Genomic DNA, 22,280 nt, shown 5'->3' with positions numbered 1-22,280 from the left:
AAGCTGGACTCTGATGGATATCTATAGCGGTATGGATCAGGCTTCACTATCGTCGTTTGTTTTGGGATAAACTCTTTCAAAAATGCCACAATACAAGACAAGTCCTGGCTGAATTCCCATTGAGATACAATGACGTGCAAAAAGGCTGGAAAGACACACTGGAAATAAGATATCAAAAGTCTAATGATGGTGGATTCCAGACATCAGGAAACCAATGGATAGTAAGACCAACAAATGACTGCTCTCGCTGAACTGAAACCTAATCTCTCCAAATACTTTTGACACTCTGAAATGGGACGCCATGTGCAAAAAGGGCCGCGGTTCTTCCTTTTCTCATCAGAAAATGTGTGAAAATCCCATCAGCTTAAAGCAGAGAGTCTGTGCTTTAACCTCATAGTCGCTGTGTCATTTCACACTCAAAGTGAAAAAAAAAAAGAGCGAAAAGCCAAAACATTGAACATCATGTCACGGCAGAGGGGAATGACAGTAGGGTATCAGAATCAATTTCGGGTATCAATACGCCGCAGAGCGTCCACGGGCGACTGAAATGTTCTGAACAGTGGGCTTTTATAATGGAATCTCAGGTTCTCTTACCGGCTTCTGTGCATTTCTATTAAGAAAATCAATTGAGCAGTGCAGCAGGGTCTGATTGTATTTAGAAAGGCAAATGGTGCACACAAATTATACTCCCAAAATAAAGTGCCCTATTGTAGAAAGAGGTACGCTTGCGTCTGGGCCTTGCATGCAAGTGGCACTATGCTAAACTCCACCCCGGCTTCTCCCGTCAGCCAATCGCATTTTACTCTCGAATGACGGCTAGTCTGCACTGATTGGTTCCAAAATCATTGGTTCCATATGTCTCAATGCTAATAATTCAGATTCAATATCCGTTTTATAATGTTATTCATCTCTATACTTGTTTTGGTGTGAGGTTTGGACAAAAATAGATGGCGGTTGAGTTTCCTCAGAAGACACGAGGCCTGCAGTCCCAACACACACACACACACACACACACACAATACAAACACACCAGTGCTAATGTGCAGACTGCTGACCTGATTAGACACAAATGAGCTCTTTCTCAAACACACACACACTTTCAAACACTTCCATGCAGGTAAGCTCAAAAATGTCATGCAGAGTGGCATAAAGACACACACATTCGCGCGCGCACAATAGACACACGCGGTAACACGCATTCACACACTCGTACATTAACATGCATGCACACGAATGCAAACACACCCACATTAAGACACATGCAAACAAACGCACACGCACACACACACACACGCATTAAACCATGCACATAGACATAGACATACAAACACACACACAGTCATCCCAACAGAGACGCACAAACACACACACACACACACACCCTGGAGCCTAGATGAGTGACAGCGGAACTTTCCAACTGGAGGGAGGGGGGGGGGTAGCCAGCCGAGCATGAAATTAAAGCCCCAACTGTCAACCTGAGGACAGTCAGGACGACGACTGACGTGTGTGTGTGTGTGTGTCTGTGTGGATGTAAATGCGTGCGACGGTGGCAGGAGGGTAGAAACGGTGACCACAGATGTCAGCCGAGGCGTTCCTCTCCTCCCATACCGACAGATCTGAGTCTTTGGTTAAAGCGGTAGCAGAGAATATGCTGATGGGGCTTGGTAGAGGAAAACCTGAATTTACTGATGTGACTCCTGTGAGCTCAGACAATCGATATCTATGAGCGAGAACGATGGTGTGTGTGCTAGAAAGCAGAGGCTCTTTCATCAGCGACGCTATGCAGATTTAAAGAAGCTTTACGCACAAAGACTGGAAGGCTGAGTTTGTCTGACTTGACTCTGACTTGACTCACTTCAATTATCTTATTCTAATTTATAATTAAACTAATTTATAATTGTAATTATGAAAGCAACTATACAATCTGAATAGTCCCAAACTCTTCTCTCTTTCATTTCTGGCTGAGGAACAGATTCACAAGACTCGAATTGTCGTGGGAATAAACAAATCACAGTGCTGAAATTCAGCGGTATTCCCCTTTAAAAAAAAAAAAGACTAAACGCCGCCTTTTTCCAATTAATAAATGGTGCTCTTAAAATGAGCAAATCACCCGAAGCCTGCCAAAATCTTCAGTTAGGGCCGAGGACGAGCCAAGAATCAGAGCCAGGAAGAAAAAGGGAGGAAGCTGTGGGGAGAAGTAGAGAATAAATAAAAAGAGCTGTGCTGCTCCCTGGTGGTCAATCCGTGTGATTGAGTATCAGCGCTTAGAGGAGGGGTGGATAGGCTGCTTCCACACGGAGGAACGTTTTCTTCACCATGCACCGTTTCCCCCTATATTCTTCCCAGAGAAAAATGTAGGCTAATAAAAACTCATCATCTGGTGTTATTGTCTAGCCGGAAAACAAAAATAGGAACATTACAGTCCAGACAGTTCATATATCATGATAGATGGCGACTATAAGAGTCATTTTCAGACAGTAAGAGGGGCTGAAACGGATATGGGGCAATATAGGGAGTGAACCCGGGTATCACAACTGAAATAACATCTCCAACTCCACATTCTGGTGAGAATACGTGATTTGTTGAGGGGAAAATGATGAGCGTTAGGCCACAGGATTCAGAATCCTCTGACCTGTCCTGCATCTTAACAGTAGGCAACAATAACCAATATACAACCAAAATGATGATGGATGAATGGATGGTTAAAGTGAGGATGGGACTCCATCTGCTGGTGATGAAAGGGAGAGCAAGGGAGTGAGTCTGTCCATACTAAACCCAAGAAAAAATGAATGTGAATGAAGTAATTGTCAATGATGAACAGAGGGGGCACATGATTTCCAGTGTATATGGAGTTAATATGCTATTTTCTAAGTAGTTTATCTAAGAAAGTGATTTTTGATTGAAACGTTACAGTCACTAGTTCATTGAACAAGCACACACTGAGAGCAATAGAACATTAAGTGGATACTGGGTTACTCTGTTTTTCAGTTATGATTTTTGCTTTTGTCCTGTATACATAAAACATATGACATATCTTTACTTGAAAACATTTATGTACGCTAGCCTATAGGCTTAATCCTAAACTCCATGAAATGTCTGTAGACTATGGCATAGCCTACATACAGTATTTTACGCCTATGTAATCTTACAAGATGCAGATTCAGACTAGGTTTAGACAGAATGTTGTTCAATATAATCTTTGCCATAGAATAAAACAATAGGCTATTGCTTTTAATAGGCCGGGAATGACGAAGCCCTGTGATTGGCTATAGGACTGGAAGTTTGTGATAGGGCGACTTCATCTGTAATCGATGCAGACTTTTGTGATGACAGAAGGAAACGACCGTCACTGTCCCGATTCTGTTCACTTCTCCTCCCCCTCTCATTCACTTTCCACCCTTCGTTCAAGTTGCTTCCTGGTAGGAGATGAGTGGCAGTGAGGGAGGAGAGGAAACGAGCCGTAGGAAAGACAAGCAGGACGCAGCCTGACCCCGAATTTCCCTATGGGGATACAGTATCACATTCAATGCCTATTGTGATGTGTTGTTGCATTTAGATATTAAGTTAGATTGGTTTCAATACCCACATGAAAAACAATTTTAAGTTTTCTTATGGCAGAAAAGGTTTTGATAACTTGTAATAGTGATTCAACAAATTTGTTGATTAAATAATGACATAGGCTTGGTTTAGCCTCACTACACAACCAAAAAGTGGCTTTAGATGTTCTGATATGTTGTCTGTAACATATTTGTCCACCGCAACCTCCCAAAAATGCTGTACCCACTGTCACTCCCCATGGTATTGTCGTATGGCCATTAGTTTGTGAATGAGAATATTTCCAAGTGCATATGACCAACATTAGCTGACACTAAAGAACTATTTACTTGTTTCAAACATACCAAATTCCTATTTTATTTCTTGTGACATTTCAGTTTCAAATGCGCTTGACAGTTGGATGGAAACGGCCAATGTGACATTCAGCTGAGCCCAACCAGGGTGAGTACAGGCAGCCTGAGCAGCAGTGTATCCCAGTGACAGCCAGCCCTGGTAGGCTAACTTGCCCTTCACACCTTCAAAATGTGTACATTTGTCAATGTATGTGCGTGTTTCTGGGTCTGAATGAGTGTGTGTGTGTGTGTGTGTGTGTGTGTGCCAGTGTATATTATGTGTGTGACAGCGCAGCGGTAACCAAGGACAGGTCATCAAAGCGTTGAGTGCCCTGCAGGCTGCCTTGCCAAGATTCGCTGTGCCAGCAGAGGGGACGGCATGTGCCAGCTTACCCCCTACTACAACTCATAACACTGACACACCGCCACTATGAGTCACACTGAAGGGAGGGATTGTGTTAAAAGCAAAGGCGAAAATTATAGTCCAGACTCACAAAATATGGACTTAGATGCCAAGGGGGACAGGAAAACAGAATTGCAATCGATAAGGACTGCAAATCTCTTTCTCTCTCTCACACACACACACACACACACACACACTATGTAGGGCAGTGCGTGCAGAGCCGGAGACGTAGGCAGAGGCAGAGGAGTGAGGGTGGAATTACAGCTGAGAGGCTCAGGTGAGTCACCACCACTGCAGCGGTCAAAGCGGGGATGCCACACCCAGATACGCTGACTGCAGCAGACAATATGTAGGTCTGGACCGGCGGCTCCGGCGGCTCCGGCGGCTCCGGCGGCTCCGGCGGCTCCGGCGTGCGGTCAAGGCTTACGCTGAAACCAATTCATCAATCGGACAATGTATTTCTTGGGAGCACCTAGTGGATCTCTGGCCTCCTTTCCACCTGGCATTAAGATGAGTTTCATATCCGGATTCTGTTGCGTTACATTTACACCTGACAGGAGGATGAACATTGAAATCATATTTCTCTGCCGTGCACATGACTTCCTCTCAAAATTTTTACGTCCTTTAAAACTGACAGTTGACACCTCGTCTTTTATTTTATCTCAATCCAGTCCGACCAACCACTACCTCTACAATTGTCCAACCTATCTCACTTGATACCAAGGTAGGTGTGTCAAACAGCCACTGAGCAGCCTGACATTACTCTCCCCAGCTGCACCTTGTACTAAGCAGGCTGAGGGGGTTGAAGCACTCTTGTCTGATGTCTCGAGGCTTTTCCCTGATTTACCGGATAAGAACCGTGCCGCATTACCATCATCTCTACTGCTCAAAGCAGAGGAGAAGGCAATTATCGCTTTCACTCAGAAACACTTTTGCATCCAACCAATTCATGCACCTGCCTACATGCTGGGCCCAAAGTGTGCTGGGAAGGCACATAGAGAACCTCAGCCTATAGCATAATAACAGTCTTGGCATGCCACCTTCATATTGATGAGGGGAAGGTTCTACTGCAGGGAGTTTGACCAAATTCACAACCGAGGATAGCATGTGGAAGGCCCATGCCATCTGGGATGCTTCCAACCACATCACAGCATCAACCTGCTGGAAGGGACTGTGGTGCTGAAGCCCGTCTATCCTTCAGATCCCACCATCACCCTTTTATTTACCAAGGGAATTCCCACAGTTATTTGTTACGCTTGTGTATATTCACCCGAAGGCTAATGTTGACATGGCAACTCGGGCTATGGTAAAAACAGTGCAACGGCTTCAAGGGATTGCGCCGGACGCACCGAACTTTGTTATGGGTGATTTTAATCACTGTAAACCAGGAAAGTCTTTGTGTAATTTTTATCAGTATGTGACTTGTCCGACACGACTTATGAAATGTCTGGACCTTTGTTATGGATCTGTCAAGGGAGCTTACAAATCCCTTCGTAGAGCTCCACTCGGTATGTCTGATCACAACGTTGTGTATTTGGTTCCGTCCTACAAACCGGTCCTGAAGAGAAACAAGCCGGAACGACGTTCAGTTCCGGTCTGGTCGGAGGAGTCTATCCAATGTCTCCAGGACTGTTATAGTTGCACAGACTGGGACTTGTTTAAAAATGTCTGTGATGATCTGAATGAACTCACAGAGACTGTGTCTGCATATATCACCTTTTGTGAGGACTTGGTCATCCCCCGAAAATCAATTTCCATTTATCCAAATAATAAACCATGTGTCTCCAAATCTGTCAAAAATACAATTAACCAGCGAAATATCAGTTTTAACCAAGGGGATGTGACTCGGTACAGGGAACTACAGAAACAAGTCAAAAAGGAACTTAAGCTTGCTAAGTGTAGCTACAAGGACAAAGTAGAGAACATGCTCAGTACTGGCAATTCACACCCTGCATGGGACGGTGTGAAGTCTATGATGGGGATGCAGTCCAAGAAGTGTCCAATTTCCCTTAATGGCAAGCCTGACCTTGACCTTTCTAATGAACTGAACACTTTTTATAATCGTTTTAATGTCCATGATTTTAGTGAGGAACTGTCAGTCTTCAAAAATGCTGTTCCCGAGCAGAACAGTGTGCATGTTGACAGGGGCAAGGTCCTGAAACTTTTCCGGGGTGTAAAGGAAAGGAAAAGTCCCGGCCCTGATGGCATTGGAGGTCGCACACTTAAGAATTGTGCCGAAGAGTTGGCATATCATACATAGTTGATATATTCTGTTTTATCTTCATGTTGTCACTCCAACTCCATAGGGTTCCTTGTCTTTGGAAGGATTCCATCATTGTACCTGTGCCAAAAAATAAAGCTCCAAAGTCACTTAATGACTACAGGCCTGTGGCGCTTACCTCTCTTATTATGAAATAATTTGAGAAGATTGTGAAGGATGCGCTTCTGAACACAGTTCAGGCAAATTTGGACCCGCTCCAATTTGCTTACAGGTCAGGCATGGGGGTTGACGATGCGACGGGCATTAAACATGATTCTGGCACACCTAGAGGGTGCAAAGAATTTAGTGCGACTAGTTTTTATTGATTTCTCCTCAGCTTTTAATTGTATCCAGCCTCACATTTTAGCAGAAAGGTTAGAGAGCATCCACAACCAGTGATGTAAATAGGTTTTCAATGTAGTGAGTCCCCGGGACCCACAGGTGGTAATTTGAGTGGGTCCCGGGTAAATTGAGTGGGTCCCCAATAAAATTTGTTTTTTTTGACAAATTGTAGTGTTAAACTCGTGTTTGATGTTATATGGTTATAATTATGGTTATATTAATGTATGTTGACTTAATTTTACCTACTCCTACTTACATATTTGATTGCAATGTTGCAATGTTACACAGCTCTGGTTACACATTTCTTTATTCTAGTATATCTTTAATTGTACGTACATTTTTTGTTTTTATTTCACACTTGCTTTGGCAATGTAAACGTATGTTTCCCATGTCAATAAAGCCCCTTTGAATTGAAGAGAGAGAGAGAGAGAGAGAGAGAGAGAGAGAGAGAGAGAGAGAGAGAGAGAGAGAGAGAGAGAGAGAGACGCAGGGGGGCTGTGTGTGCCCAGCAGCCTGTGTGACACAGAGGAAATCAGAGGAGAAAGCGAGGAGCATAAAACATTGTGCTTTTTTCCACGCATGAAAAAAAAACAACCGAGCCTGACCCGAGCCCGACACACAGTTGTAACAGTCGCAAATATGCCTACTATGCTTTTGGAACATTGTTTGGTTGCAGTAACAGATTAAGTCACTGGGTCGCGCTTTTTTACTGAGACTGAGTTACAGCAACAGGTTGAGTAGGCTACTAACAACTACTCCCAGTCTACCCAATACTGACGTCGTCTCGCTCTGTCATGCTATCCAGGAGTAACGTTAGCCTACTTCCCTAAAGCTAACAAGCACAAAGCTAATGTAAGCTAAGACACAACCAAGTGCGTTACAGTCTCGGGTCCCATCAGGTTCGGGTCGGGTTGCAGACCTCTAATGTGTAGTAAATGAAACGACTAGTTAGTGAATCAAAGTCCTATGTTGCAAACAGAATGGGCATTTTTATCTTGTGGCCATCCACAATGATATGAATCGATTTGAAGAAACATAGTGGTTGACGCACAGACATGTCAATCATGGCTTTTTTCCCCCGAATAATAACGAGCAACTCCGGGTAGAAGAAGTATCTGTTTCCATCGCATTAGCCTATCTGTGCTTTCCCGAATAACGTATTCGGATTCGGGTACATCCCTACCTGCAATAGTTTGTTGGCCAGCAATATGTTTGATCTTTTTCTTTGGTGGCATTTTTAAAACGTTTTCCTTTGACTGAACAAAACGGGAGATATGCGCGAGATATATGCGCAGACGGTGAGAAAATCACGGCCGGTAGATTTTTTTTTTTTCAACACGCCGCGTCCCCTGGACGGTAAAGCATCATCGGGTCATCATCGACATGAGTGAATACAGCATCCACGTGAGTTTATTTACCAATTACCAAGTTTGTAGCCTTGTTGAAATGAAATCTGTGCGGCGAAAGTAGCATTGGATGCAGGTCCAGCAAGGGCATTAAGTCTCTCCCGCGATGATTGAGACTATTTTCTAGGAAAAAATACGGTGCGTCCCCTGGACGCGTCGATAGTGAGTTTACTGCGTCCTTTTGGATTTTAACGCGTCAGCGACGCAGGACGCGCACCTATTTACATCACTGACAACATTGATCCTGGCCTGATATGTTGGCTGATGGACTTCTTAACTGAAAGGTCGCAACGTGTGAAGGTTAATGGCGTTTTATCAGATGTTCTTTTTTCCTCCACCGGATCGCCCCAGGGGTGCGTCCTCTCGCCTCTTTTATTTGTCTTGTACACTAACGCGTGCCAAAGCCAATATGTGAGGCGTCATATCATTAAGTTCACCGACGATTCTGTCATCGTGTCTCTTCTCAGCAGTGATGACCCTGATCATGGCCCTGTAGTGGCGGAATTCACGGACTGGTGCAAGTCGTCCTTCTTGGACATCAATGTGTCCAAAACCAAAGAGATGACAATAGACTTTAGAAAGAATTCTACGGTCATCTCTCCTGTGGTGATTAATGATCAGGCTGTTGAGTTTGTGCAGCAGTAGAAATATCTTGGCACTGTAATTGATGACAAGCTGACCTTCGAGCTTCATGTGGATGCTGTGTGTGGAAAAGCCCATCAGCGTATTGAGTATTGAGTACTGAGTATTTTTATCGTAAGCTTCGAAGTTTTAATGTTGACAATACCTTCATGAAAATGTTTTATTCCTGTTTTATTGAATCAGTCCTCACATTCTCCTTTGTCAGCTGGTACAGGTCACTTGCCCTCAAAAATAGAAACAGATTGCAGGGTATCGTCAAAGTGTGCAGCAAAATTGCAGGCACTACCTTAAATGACCTTCCTCATCTGTACAAGGTTAGGACTTTGAAGAAGGCCCAGTCAATCCCGGCTGATCCTAGCCACCCCCTGTCCAAGGAGTTCAAGTTGCTTCCGTCTGGCCGCAGATACAATCTGCCAAGATGCAGGACCAATAGAGTTAAGAACTCATTTGTTCCTGCTGCCATTGCCCTTTTAAATAACTCAATGTGATTTTTATATTGTATTTGTTGTCTATTAATTATTGTTTGTCTGATGGTTATGTGGTTACTGCTGGCTGTACAACAAATTGCCCCTCGGGGATAATAAAGATAATCTTGAACCTTGAACCTTGAATCATACACAACAGACTCACGAATGCAAGGGTGGAGAAACTGGTTTCAGTTCACTCCAGTCTTAAACAGTGTGAGCCAATGAAGATCACTTCAACATAATTAAGTGACTCAGAAGATGTACCTCATCAGGATGTTTCCTCATCAGAGGATGGAACTAGAAAAACACTGGCCAAAGTTTACTTTTTATTTGACTTAGTTTATTAACCTGTAGGAGGGGTGAAAGCTGCAATCCTTTGTCTGAGAAATGGTTTTCATTAAAAATGCTACTTCAAATTAAGGTACGGTTGGGGTTGAAACTTTGGGAATTTGAAATATAATGAATTGAATTCATATTTCCAGGGTCCAAAATTAACACTCGCCAGTCGCCAAATGCAGGTAAATTTAGTCTTTGGCGAGTAAATTATGGAGACCACCCGCCACTCTGGCCAGTAGAAAAAAATTAATTTCCTACATGCGCTGGAGAAGAAAGCTGCTGGTTTGCTGTCACTTCAACCTGCTAGATCTGCCGTGCTGCGTGTGTCGTGCGTAGTACGTAATTGCGTCAGTCATCAAACCGCGCGATTTTTTGTTACAGTACGTGAGGTACTTGTTGTCATCCGGGCAGTTGAAACAAACCCAGCCATGGGTAGATTTATTGCGGGAGTGGAGCCCCCAGGAAAGAGAAAGAAAACAGGCAAACTTCAGGCTGAAGAGACCACTGCTGCCACGGCCAATGCAAGCGCCCCGTCCTCGTCTCATCCACCGAAACTATCATCGAGGAAATTCTGTGAGAGGTGGCGATTTCTTTTCATTCTGAATGAAATCATTCCGAAGGAAGATTGCCACGCAAGTGTTTACATGAGCGCTAAATATAACGATCGCATTAAGATGTGCGTTTACATGCTCCACAGTATGTAATCAGAATAAGTTTCTGACATGCGCAAAACACCGAATCCAGCACTCTAACATGGGCTTACGTTTTTAAAAGATGGACCTGCATCGGTTATTCCTTTACTGCTGTTCTTTCTGATGAAGCAACAGTTTTATCAAAACATACGACTCCATAAGTGTCAGAAAAAGACGTTTTGTTTTGCCCCCCGCAATGATTGGGTCCATTTGTAATTTTCACCGCTGTAAACCGAAACTGGCCCGGAGAAGCGGAGTCAGGACTTGATATAAAAACGGGCTGCACCGCCTACATCAAGCCAGAGCACCCCGGGGTTAATAACAAGCACATCCATTCGAATCCTCCCAGAAAAATAGGGTAACGTAATTGACGTTACTTAGGTTAAATGCGCAAGCATGTGCAGAAAGAGGCGAGATAAAGAAAGTGATCGGAATGAGTGTTTACATGATGAAATTTTATCCATCGACCGGATTATGAAAGGGTTATACCACCCCTCTCAAACGGAATGAAATGTATTCTGATTGCGGCGTTTATATGAGGCATTTTTATTCTGATTGGGCTGCTATTCTGATTAAAAGGCTCCATGTAAATGCAGCTCCAAGAACATGGCTGGAGTTTAAGGAGGGGGTCATGTTTTGTAGGGTGTGTCGTGTTAACGCAAAGGAAAAGCGTCAAATGTAATGTAATTCAAATGTGTTACACTTTAGTGTTGAAACAGCTGAATTAATATTTCTGCATACAGTTAATGTTACTACTATTATTACTGTACACTACTATAATATTGATTGAGAATGGCATATGAGACCAAGATGACATGCTAAATAGTAATAATAGCAAATTGCAATAAAAGCAATTTATTATTTTTGGCTGGTAAAAAATCTGTCTGGCCAGTAAATTTTTTCATCCACCAGCCACCTTGGCAGGTAAGCGAAAAAGTTAATTTTGGACCCTGCATATTTCTACCTGCCATTGGAGATGGGCAAAAACAGGCCTACATTAACACCTTGTTACAAATTAGCAATAGTCCTTTACAAATGCATCCATGTGTATACATGTAATATGTATTGTAAAAATAGCCCATATCTTCTTTGAAAGAGTGATTTCTAATCATCTGCGGACATACATATTGTCTCAGCCTAGTGAAAAACCTGAGGTAAAGAGAATTAAACCATGGAAGTTATTTGAATTATCAACACTCTTGCTCAATTATGTGTTTCTATTGGTAAAACAGACACTGTTTAACCTTATTTTTAGGTTTTGAGTCAAGGTTTTGCATGGCTGCAGTCCCAAACAGGTATATGAAGCCATGTGGCTCCTGGTATTGGTTGGACAGTAGATAATATCCTTGAAACAGAAGTGGTATAAAATTATACATCTTCCACTGGGCTGAGCAGAAGCCGTATGATGAAGTTGTACTTGTATGACGAGTTGCCTCTTTTGTATCACCAAGTAGTTTCAACAGCCAACTATCATAGCACTGAAGTATTCAAGCAGAAACGTACTGAACATGACATGCATTAAATATGTATTCCCATGTACTGGAAACACTGCCACTTTACTGCTGTAAGTTTTTCAGGAATTAAAAGAAAGACTTTATTTAATGGACGATCATATCTATATGATTTATCTAAAAAGTGTGGAATCATAGGAAACACCACCCCTGGACACATTAGCTGTCAGCATGGCTGAGTGGTCTGAGGCGTAACCCCCGAGCTCCGCTACAGCCATTAGCCATGAAGTGAATGCTTCCTTTAAAATCAATAATAAGGCTGCTCCACTTGTGCTGTTGGCATGGCATTGCATCCGGTGAAAGCATCCAGGTTCAAGCTCAAACATAAAAAGGAAAGAAAAGTTGGAAAGGTTCAATTCTCAATGGCTGACGCGTGTTCATCCTCATATAGGGCAATGAATCAATGAGAAGTAAAGCTGTAGTTTTTCTGGTGTAATGAATGGCAATCCACATAAGCTCTGATATTCAATTAAAACGCTTTTCAAAGTAACAAACATACTCCAAAAAGCAGATGATTGTAACCTACTACACTGCTGTCTGGCTGCAGTTTGTGGCTGCAGTGTGGTTTGTTTCAGCCCAGCTATTGTTTACATTTGCGCACATAGCAATAAATATCAAAGTTATGCATAATGATGAATACGGTGCAGATGGTCTGTGGAGCAGAAAGAAAACTACATTTATGATGAGATTATGAGATTGTTTATAATCGACAGCAGATGGAATGCAATGCCACACATTGCTTGATGAATACAATGATGCCAGTGGTTCTCATTTATCTGTTCCGCTAAACTGGACTGGAGTATTGGCCAGACACCAGTGTTCCCAGCAGCAGTGAATTGCTGCTGTTGTTGGCTCTGCCGAGTTACCCTACAGGTCATTTAAATGACAAATGAGACTGAAAACTCCTCGCGCTTTGCTTCCTCTTTCAGTGATGAGGCGGAAAGGTGAAAGCAAAATGCCAGACTAAAGAAACATGATCTGTTGTTGAATCTGTTCACCAACGTGTTACAGGTTTTCAGGCTATTTTCGTGGCCTCATTCAAATGAATGGGAAGTAAAAATTCAAACGCTACAAACTCATCCAGCTGCATCCGATCTTGGTGATTAGTTTAGATTCTGGTTTCCATATTGGTCAAGTGCCGAATAACCCCCATGTAACAGACACAGAAAACTCTGCAAGCTGCTCTACACGGGCTAGAGAAGGTGAGGCAATGAAAAGGCCTGAAGTCGCAGTGTGAAGGGAGAAACCAGAGGAGGAAGGAGGGAGAGATGGAGGGCTGACGACATGGAGACAACAGATAAGCAGCACCTTTCTCTCCTTTCAATTCACACTCTTTCTTTCACATACCGCAAATACACACAGGCAACTTTCATGTGACAGTAACCCAGCACAAAATAATTAGGTAGGATTTACAGGAACAATGCTCTACACATGCTGTAAATGGCCACCTCACAAGGGAAACACACACACAGATCTACACACACACACACACAACTGTAAGACCAACTTTCCCGGCCCACAAGAAAGTACCTGACATTTTAACAACGGAGAATAGCAAATAAAGCCACTCTCATGCCCCGCTGTCAACAGTATGGGTGTGTTTATATGCGCTTACATTCTCAAGTGATCTTTCCCATTATAAAGTTCATATTGACAGAAACGCCTGATTGTGTGTCGTCGTGTCAACTTTATCACCGGCGGCAGCAAAGCAAAGCTGGGGGGTGACATAAGAGGGGTGAGGTGTGTCTAATAGTCTAATACACACACTATTACAATGAGACCTTACTCACACACACATGACAGTAGAACATGTGAGAGAGGACTATATCAGTGCCATAAGGTAACAACAGTCATGGACCAAGTAAAAAGGAGGGTAAACTATGATCTCCAGCTGGTGATCATCATGAGGCAAACAACCCCCAAATGAACCAAAATCAATTATATTGACCCTATCCTCATATGGGAAATGACTTACACCGTGATATATAATATGCATTTACATCAATTCAATACCATCGCCCCAGCTCTTCTCCAGGACAAACTATCCCAGCTGAACGTGCCTGAGCCCACCTGCAGGTGGACCACTGACTTCCTGACAGACAGGAAGCAGTACGTGCGGATGGGCAAGCTTGTCTCTGAGCTCCGGACCATCAGCACTGGAGCCCCACAAGGCTGTGTGCTCTCTCCTCTACTCTTCTCCCTCTACACCAACAACTGCACCTCTAGCCACCCTTCTGTAAAACTCCTGAAGTTTGCGGACAACACAACCCTCATTGGATTAATCACCAAAGGGGATGAGTCCGCCTACAGGAAGGAAGTTGACCACCTGGCTTCCTGGTGCAGCCAGAACAACCTGGAGCTGAATGCTCTGAAAACTGTAGAGATGGTTGCAGACTTCAGGAGGAGCCCAGCCCCAACCACCCCCCTCACCATGTGTGACTCCCCAGTTAACACTGTGGAGTCATTCAGATTCCTGGGAACAATAATCTCCGAGGACCTCAGGTGGGAGGAGAACATCACTGCCACCACCAAGAAGGCCCAACAGAGGATGTTCTTCTTGCGGCAGGTGAAGAAACTCAAAATGCCGCAGAAAACGATGGTCCAGTTCTACACGGCCATCATTGAGTCCATCCTCACCTCATCGATCACCGTCTGGTACGCTGCTCCCACCGGCAAGGACAGAGGCAGACTGCAGCGGATCATCCGGTCAGCCGAGAAGATCATCGGCTGCAACCTGCCGTCTCTACTGGACCTGTACAACTCCAGGACCAGGAAGAGAGCGGGAAAGATCATCGCTGATCCTTCCCATCCCGGTCACCACCTCTTCCAAAGACTTCCATCCGGCAAAAGGTTCCGGTCTATCAAGACCAAAACCTCACGCCACCTGAACAGTTTCTTCCCCATGGTAGTGGGGCTCACAAACAAGTCCCCTGCCTCTCACTGACCCAAACGACATTGCACACATACACAAACACTCACACACGCACGCACACGCACACACACACACACAAATGCACTGTTGTTCCTGCAACACTAACATCTCCCACCTCACCATACAATTAACATGTGCAATACAACGTATATATTTCGTAAATATGTTGTTAATATTTTGTTCATATTTTGCTATTTCTTGTATTTTGCTATATTTATGTACCTTATGCACCAACCACACCAAGCCACTTTCCTTGTATGTGCAAACATACTTGGCATAATAAAAGAATTCTGATTCTGTTTCTGATCATAAAGATTTATGTAAGCCTAAAAAGGTGGCTCAACTCTTTTCTGCAAATGTGTGTAAACTGGTGGGTTTGCCCTCCACTAGTCATCCACTAGAAGTCTATGTGGATTAACATCATGGTTAAGTAGCAAGTAGTAAGCAGTGTCAAGGTGGTTATCACAGGAAAGGAATAAGAAGTGTGTAATTGATTCACTGACTGGGGGACATCTAGTAGAAATGACTGTAGTCAGAGATGGCAGCATAGGCATGATAATGACGCAAAAAGCCTTTAATCTCAGTCATAGGTAGCCCAGATACGTTCCGTTCAATGTCGTGTGGGGAGAACATCAAGCCAAACCCCATTCAAAAATCTGGGAAATCAATGCTTGCTTGCTCACCGTCAAACGTACACACCTGGTAGAACAGATATTAAGATGTTTCAGCAATCGTTATGGTCTTCTGGCAAATTCGGCATGTAGCTGATCCATGAAGCAGCACTTTATTACAGTAAAATCAAAAGATGAACTCGCTTTATTGAAATAAGTGCTGCTTTGTGTATTGAATGTATGCCGAGTAGAAGAGTGGGTCCTAACGATTTGTAAAAGGTCTTGAGTCATGTTGTACCAGTTAAGTGCGTCTGCCGATAAGCAAGGCAACATTAAACTGACAGATTTCTGAATAGAGTTTGGCGTGACGTACGCTCCATACGACAGCACGCATCGAGGATAAGTCACAGGTAAGGTGGTGGCTGCAAGCTTGCAGCTGAAATTAACCGAGAGTATCTGATGCTGACGTGGTTCTCTACACAGAACATTCAGCTAGCAAACTAAACCGGTAATTTTATGTTCCCCGCGAGGTAAACACAACCCCGGCGTACAGCAGACACACTCGTTTTCCGCTCATTAATAAACCAGAGTCAAGGACATGACATCGATACTGTCGGGCAAAAGCTGCTTCAAGTCAGCCACAATTACACAGAATAACACCGGAAGTACGGCCGATTTGACTTCAAAATAAAAGCGCCAACTCTTTATTAACACTACGAGTGAAATTCGGGAGCAACCATATTAAAAGTTTTAAAAAACAAAACTGTACACCATAAATTATTAACCCTAACCCACATGAGGAGAAAACAACAACAACAATATAATAAGAAGTCATAAAGGCAAGACTTTGGATAGCCTGGATGAGAATCTTACGCTGGCCAAAGTGGTATCAACTTTTCAGTCACTTCTTACAAGTCATTTTTTTTGGAGTTGGTTTTATGTAATAATCTTTTCTTAATTATCATTGCCCTACATGTATGGATTACTTTTATGTTCTTGCCTTACTTTTACTATTGCCTTGCTGTCATTGTTTTTGCTATTAATTCCATCTTTTCTTACACTCTTGTAAAGCTGCAATTAACCTTCTACATTATATAATCATTATTATTAGTATTAGTAGTAGTACTAGTACTAGTACTACTAGTAGTAGGCCTAGTAGTTAGAATCGAATCCAAAATAATTCGTCAGTAAGGGTTTTATTTTGAAAGGTCTGAAAGGAAGTACTATGTTTTATTCTGGCTGACTTCACTTACTTGAATGTCGGACAATATTGTTCATTTTGGATTATTTGAGATTGTACAAGCAGTGACCTAGACTACTTCCCTTGTATAACGTAAATATGTTAAATGAAAAATAAAATAAAAAAAATAAAATGATAGAGTCTGGTGCTGAGCAAGGCAGAGGGATGTGCACCACCATAGCTACACATAACTACCTAGAAAACAATGTTGCTAGCCATAGCAAGCCGTTAGCTACCAAGTTCCCACGGCTAGCTGGCATCAGTAGCCACATCATTTCATCTTTTCACACACACATTTCTGACATGAATGTCCGAACCAAAGCTTCCCCAGCTTACCTTTTGCCTCGCAGTCAGCACAGTACTTGTTATCATCTTCTCTCAGCATTTTAGACAGAATGGCCTGATGCTGCTCATTCAGTTTCTGGGCTTTTTCTCTCTCTGACCGCGTCGTCATCTCTCCAAAGTTTCTAGTCCTGCTTGTGTACAGCCGATAAAAACCACAGAGTATTGAGCTTGTATTAAAAAGGGTGGGACATCCCCGTGTAGCCGTACTGTGCCGCCTGTGTTCAGTTAGCTCGCACCCTGCTAGCAAGGTAATATGGATCCAAAGCAGCGTCACTGCTGCTGCCTTCACGTGCTGTCGGAATTACTGGAGTTGTGCCTTGAGCAGCTATAACGTACTCCACAAAATGGTAAAGAAACGCGGAAAGCTCTATGTAACGCTTATCAGCTTAACATTTTAACTCAATCACTTTCACTCAATTTGTTGCCCGACATATAAATGCTAAAATTAAGATGTCAGATGAAATATTAGATGAAATATTGGTCTCAGACACTAACCATTTGCCACTACAGGGCCTCAATGTAGCATTATGTTGCATTCGTGGACCTAACCTGGCCACGCCCTGCGCACACCTTCACCTGCAAGTGGTCGTCACCACTGTGTCACTTCAGGCATGTGTGGCAGGAAAAAACGGCAGTATCCAACAGGGTGAGGGGCTGCAGGGCTTGTATGGATTATTATTTTATCATCCACCGGTTTGTCAAACCTGGCAACCCGCTCCTCCATGAACCTGTTGCGGTGAGGTGGGGGAACTGTAGGATACTGTACCGTTTTTAGGTCACCTAAAAGCACACATGAAATGATGTAATAGCTTTATCTACTCCAACAGCACCCATTCGCTTGTTTAATGATATATGTTACATGAGCTGGATTACATTGCGGGCAGAACGTAGGCTACTGGCTGACTGGATAACCACCTGACCCTTTCATTTCAATGAGTAATGTGAATAATGTCAAGCTCCAAAAGACCTTATTAGTGAGGGAGCAACAAAATGAAACAAGAAAAAATAAAGGAGAACAGAAAGAAAGTTCTGAATTTTGGTTGTGATTTGTTATGTCAGTCTTGTCTTATTTTGCACTTTAAATGAGTGTTTTATTTTGTAGCCTACAAATTATTTACAATATAATAATAATAATAATATTGTTATGTTTTTATTTTGCCATTCAACCTGTTCTAAAATGGCATTAAAATTATTTTAATGTTATCTGTCCTCTTGTATTAATTACTATTCTTTAATGGGTTTTTTTTTTTTAATTCCCAATATCACATCAAGCAAAAATGATTTCACTCAGTGTAAGAGTTCAGTTCAAATTCTATTTCTATGGCCAAGGACAGCTCAACTGATATTTTTGAACATGACCAACTCTCTCCTGGAAACCAGACAAATAAAACTGTAACTCACAAAGTATGCATGAATATGTTTTATGATTGTTAGTATTAGTTGTATTATGGTCTAAATGCTGTTTCAGTGGTTTTTCCACCTTGACAAGAATACAATTCTGGGGGAAACACTGAATACTTCTACTAATTTCTTGGATTTTTTTGGCATGAAAATGGTTAAAGCTAAAGATATAAAAATTGACTATCGGCACAAAATATCAGCTATATCAGCACTCCAAAAATATTGGTATCAGTATCTGTAATTAAAGATTCAAAATCTTAAAAATTCCAATAAAGTAGTATTCTGGTTTGGGTTGCATGAAAGACACATTGTGTATCACCTTTTAATGTTGAAAGACAGTAGGACCAACAGCAAAGAGACAGCTGTACAGTGTTAGACATGGACATACCACAGGCAGAGTAGCAGCTATTCCCAATGAAACACCAGAAATTAGAGCACATTTCTAACTTCAGGCTTTAAGAAACGGAGCCAGAGGAATTCATTAAAAAACGATCATAGTAATACAAACAGATTTGACACCGGAACAAGAAGAGAGAAAGTACAATACAAAAAAGGTTAAAACAATTGTAATAAATTAATGCCATATATATATTACATGTAACGTGTAAATTACATGTGATTGTACCGGATATAGTGAACAAAATTCTACAGTCATAAAAACTCAACTTCAGGTTAAAAGAGCAGTGGTTAGCATATAAAAGTTAAATCTGAAATATCCCATGATAATAAGAAATCATCTACTTCCTGGTTTGAAGCAGGCAGTTTAAAGATACACACCATCCAAACTAAAACAGTCAGAATCAGCATCTCATTGGTCAATTGACAGCAACATTAATTTCTTCTCACATAGCCTCTGACATCTCTTAGTTCTTTACACTTAAAAATATAACTCCAGAAGATTTACTAGTGAAGCGCTTCCATTCTCAATACCAGTTGTTTCCAGTGAAACATTAAATAGTAGATCAAATAAATAGGAAATATTCCCATGCTTTTAACATGCTTGACTCCGCCAGTCAACAAAAAACAGCTGAGAACTCACAAAGGTTGAGGTGTGACCAAGTCAATTTTGCTCAAGTCCCAAGTCAGTCTCAAGTCTCGAGGCACAAGTCTCAAGTCAAGTTTCAAGTCTAAAGGTAGATTACCAAGTCAAGTCCAAGTCAAGTCCATGTCATTAATGTCAAGTCTCAAGTCTAAATGTAGAACACCAAGTCAAGTCAAGAGTCCAGCATCAATTTAATATCTTAAAGAAAACTAAATATCTAGGACTTTTCAATGCAATATGGTTTTAATAGGATAAAAACTTGGTAAGAGCATCATGAGTTTGATTTCTATAATCAGTTTCAACTTCAATAAATTCAATCATTCCATACAAATTCAGAAAACAGAATTTAAATTAAGTCGTCTGCTGGAACAAATCTCATCACTTTCAATCTAAGTCATTTACACAAACACAAGATCTCAAGTCAAGACTTTAGAAACCTTTTCAAGTCATCAAAGTACAAGTCAGAGTCAAGTCCCAAGTCACCAGAACCCAAGTCTTCTCTTCATGCACCAAGTCAAGTCTGCAATTAACCACCACCAACAAACTGTTTGAAATCTTCCTTCAAGAAATCTTCTATTAAACAATAATGTTTGTCGCCACTAGGAGACAGCAGACTACTCCTGTTAGTGAGAGTCCTGCATCCAAAAACAGGAAAAAAGGCTGCTAAACTATCAACACTTTGGCAGCTTCCTTCATGTGGAGGTCTGTACATTACATGGGCGTTAATTGGGGATGGCAAGGTGTGGGTCCAAATCTGATCTTGTGGTTTTTATCATTATAATGGAGAACAAAGATCAGGCAAAAAAATGCCCAAAGTTTATTTGGATGCCATATCTAAAGTAAAAAAGTCACATCAGGGAGGAATCAAGACCAATGTTCCCTCTAAGATGATTGGTGACCTACAACTAATAATTTACCACATTAAACAATTAGTATGTTTTGTTGGCAAATTATATAAGATGGAGACCTTTGCCATAGCTTGGGGTTTACTGAATTGACACCCCAGGTCTAGACAATGATGTTTCCTTGACATCAATGTGGAAAATTGGGTGACAATGGGACCAGAAATCCTTTTGGACCGAGCAGGAACGCTGGTCTTGTAGCATGCTGGACCCAGATCAGCAACGTGAGGTGTTCACTTCCGCACATTGTGACTCAGTCCTCAAACTTACAGGCCTTGCTTCATGATAACAGAGAGTGATCGATGAGTCCTCTCCTCTGTTAGCAAACACTACCCTGCAGTGTAATACCATGACGCAAGCCTCTAAGACGTCACTGAGGGGAATCACAATGACAAATCACCCCAAAATCAAAGCGTGGATTTCCAAAATAATCACATATGGTGTGGACTCATCCATTTTCTGTTGGTCCACTTTTTGTGAGTAAACATCTGACGAACCTGTGATTTTAGATTGAACTCTGTGACTCCTGTGAGATCGATTTAACAAAGCCATCCTAAACTATTGGCCTTGTTGGCAATCATGATCCACTCTTCAATAAATGGGTGACTGGAGTGTGCACAGTAGCATCATATATTCATATTCTTATGTCTGTTTGAACTCACAGACCGCACGGACACAATGAGTGTGTTTACTTGCAAACCAATATCCCACTGACAACTGGAAAGTTCCAGAAAATATCATATCTCTTTTACTATAACCTAGATATACTCATATCCTTATAGAGGGCTTTCAGGTGACCTGCTTCACCCTCTGGCAGCCATATTGGAGGTCTTCAGCTCTTGAGCAACTGTGGCTGTGAACAGGACAGCTGGTTGCATGTCTGAATGTAGCCTAGAACTTGACATGTTAATTTCTGTGTCATTTCTGACTGGGAACAGATCATTTCGCCACTGATAAATCAAACTGATTTAGTGTTCAGATAATGTCAGCTTGTTAGCTAGCTAACCATAGTATCTGGTCAGCTAACCATCACTGTCTTGTTGTAAACACATCTGATTTGCACACTAGCTAACGTATCTAGTAGCAGCTAGTGTTAGTAGTGGCTAGTAGTCGCTCAGTTGCTTTCCTAAATTAGCCTGCTGGCTAGTTAGCTAGCTAACAGTTTGTTCAGGTTAGCAAACAAGCTACACTTCAGAGTGTTTTGGAGTAGAGACTAGGACTAAAGACAAGACAGTTTACTGTGTTACAGTACATTTGGAAACAAATATACCTCATCAGATTATTTACTTTTACTTTTAACTTTACTGAATTGACCTACACACACACCACAGTCTTTTTCAGTTATAACTCTTTTTCTACCCTGTTGTTAAACAGTATTTTTCAAAAGTAGGTAGGGCCTATACAATTTTAATAGGCCTAATAACATTGAAAAATAACAATCTTTACTTATTCAGTCATTTTAGCAAAATTATTCAGCATTAAATTGTCTGAAAATAATAGATGAACTTAAGAAAAACATTGAATAATACAGCGAATATTAATAATGTATATAAAAATACCTATTTTTGAAACAGCTGGTATTATTTGCAGTCACAGTCAATTCTCTAATGTTACTCCATGATGGCACCAGCCGAGGCTGCTAGGAGATTTGTGATACAACTGCAAAGCCTCTGTTATGAGGAAACCAAAGGAAGATGCCTGGAATACTGATATTAGCAGGGGGCATGCATGCACCTTATACTGTTTACAGCTGGGGTGTTTTTTGCATGTTCTTTTTTAACAGTAATAAGATTCTGTTCATTCAGGCATACAGGGATAAAGTGAACAGGGATATGATAGGCTATATCAACAGCTTATCCCA

At 41.9% G+C, this 22,280-nt stretch overlaps 2 protein-coding genes across 3 annotated transcripts in view; both read right to left on the bottom strand.

Annotated features, from left to right (window-relative positions):
• Positions 1–17,320, bottom strand: part of smap1 (small ArfGAP 1) — a 103,162-nt gene extending 85,842 nt beyond the window's left edge. For both annotated transcript variants that reach the window (XM_078288575.1, XM_078288576.1), the window contains exon 1: positions 17,066–17,320. In XM_078288575.1, the coding sequence (XP_078144701.1) occupies positions 17,066–17,183 (118 nt within the window). In that variant the 5' untranslated portion in view covers positions 17,184–17,320. The remainder of the gene's footprint in view (positions 1–17,065) is intronic.
• The window catches only part of sdhaf4 (succinate dehydrogenase complex assembly factor 4), a 369,114-nt gene that overhangs the window by 227,119 nt on the left and 119,715 nt on the right, over positions 1–22,280 (bottom strand). The gene's annotated exons all lie outside the window — the stretch shown is intronic.

This window comes from Centroberyx gerrardi, chromosome 15 (genome assembly GCF_048128805.1).
Source record: "Centroberyx gerrardi isolate f3 chromosome 15, fCenGer3.hap1.cur.20231027, whole genome shotgun sequence".
Classification (NCBI taxonomy): domain Eukaryota; kingdom Metazoa; phylum Chordata; class Actinopteri; order Beryciformes; family Berycidae; genus Centroberyx; species Centroberyx gerrardi.
The sequence above is the reverse complement of the archived record's forward strand: the minus strand, read 5'-3'. Positions and strand labels throughout refer to the sequence as shown.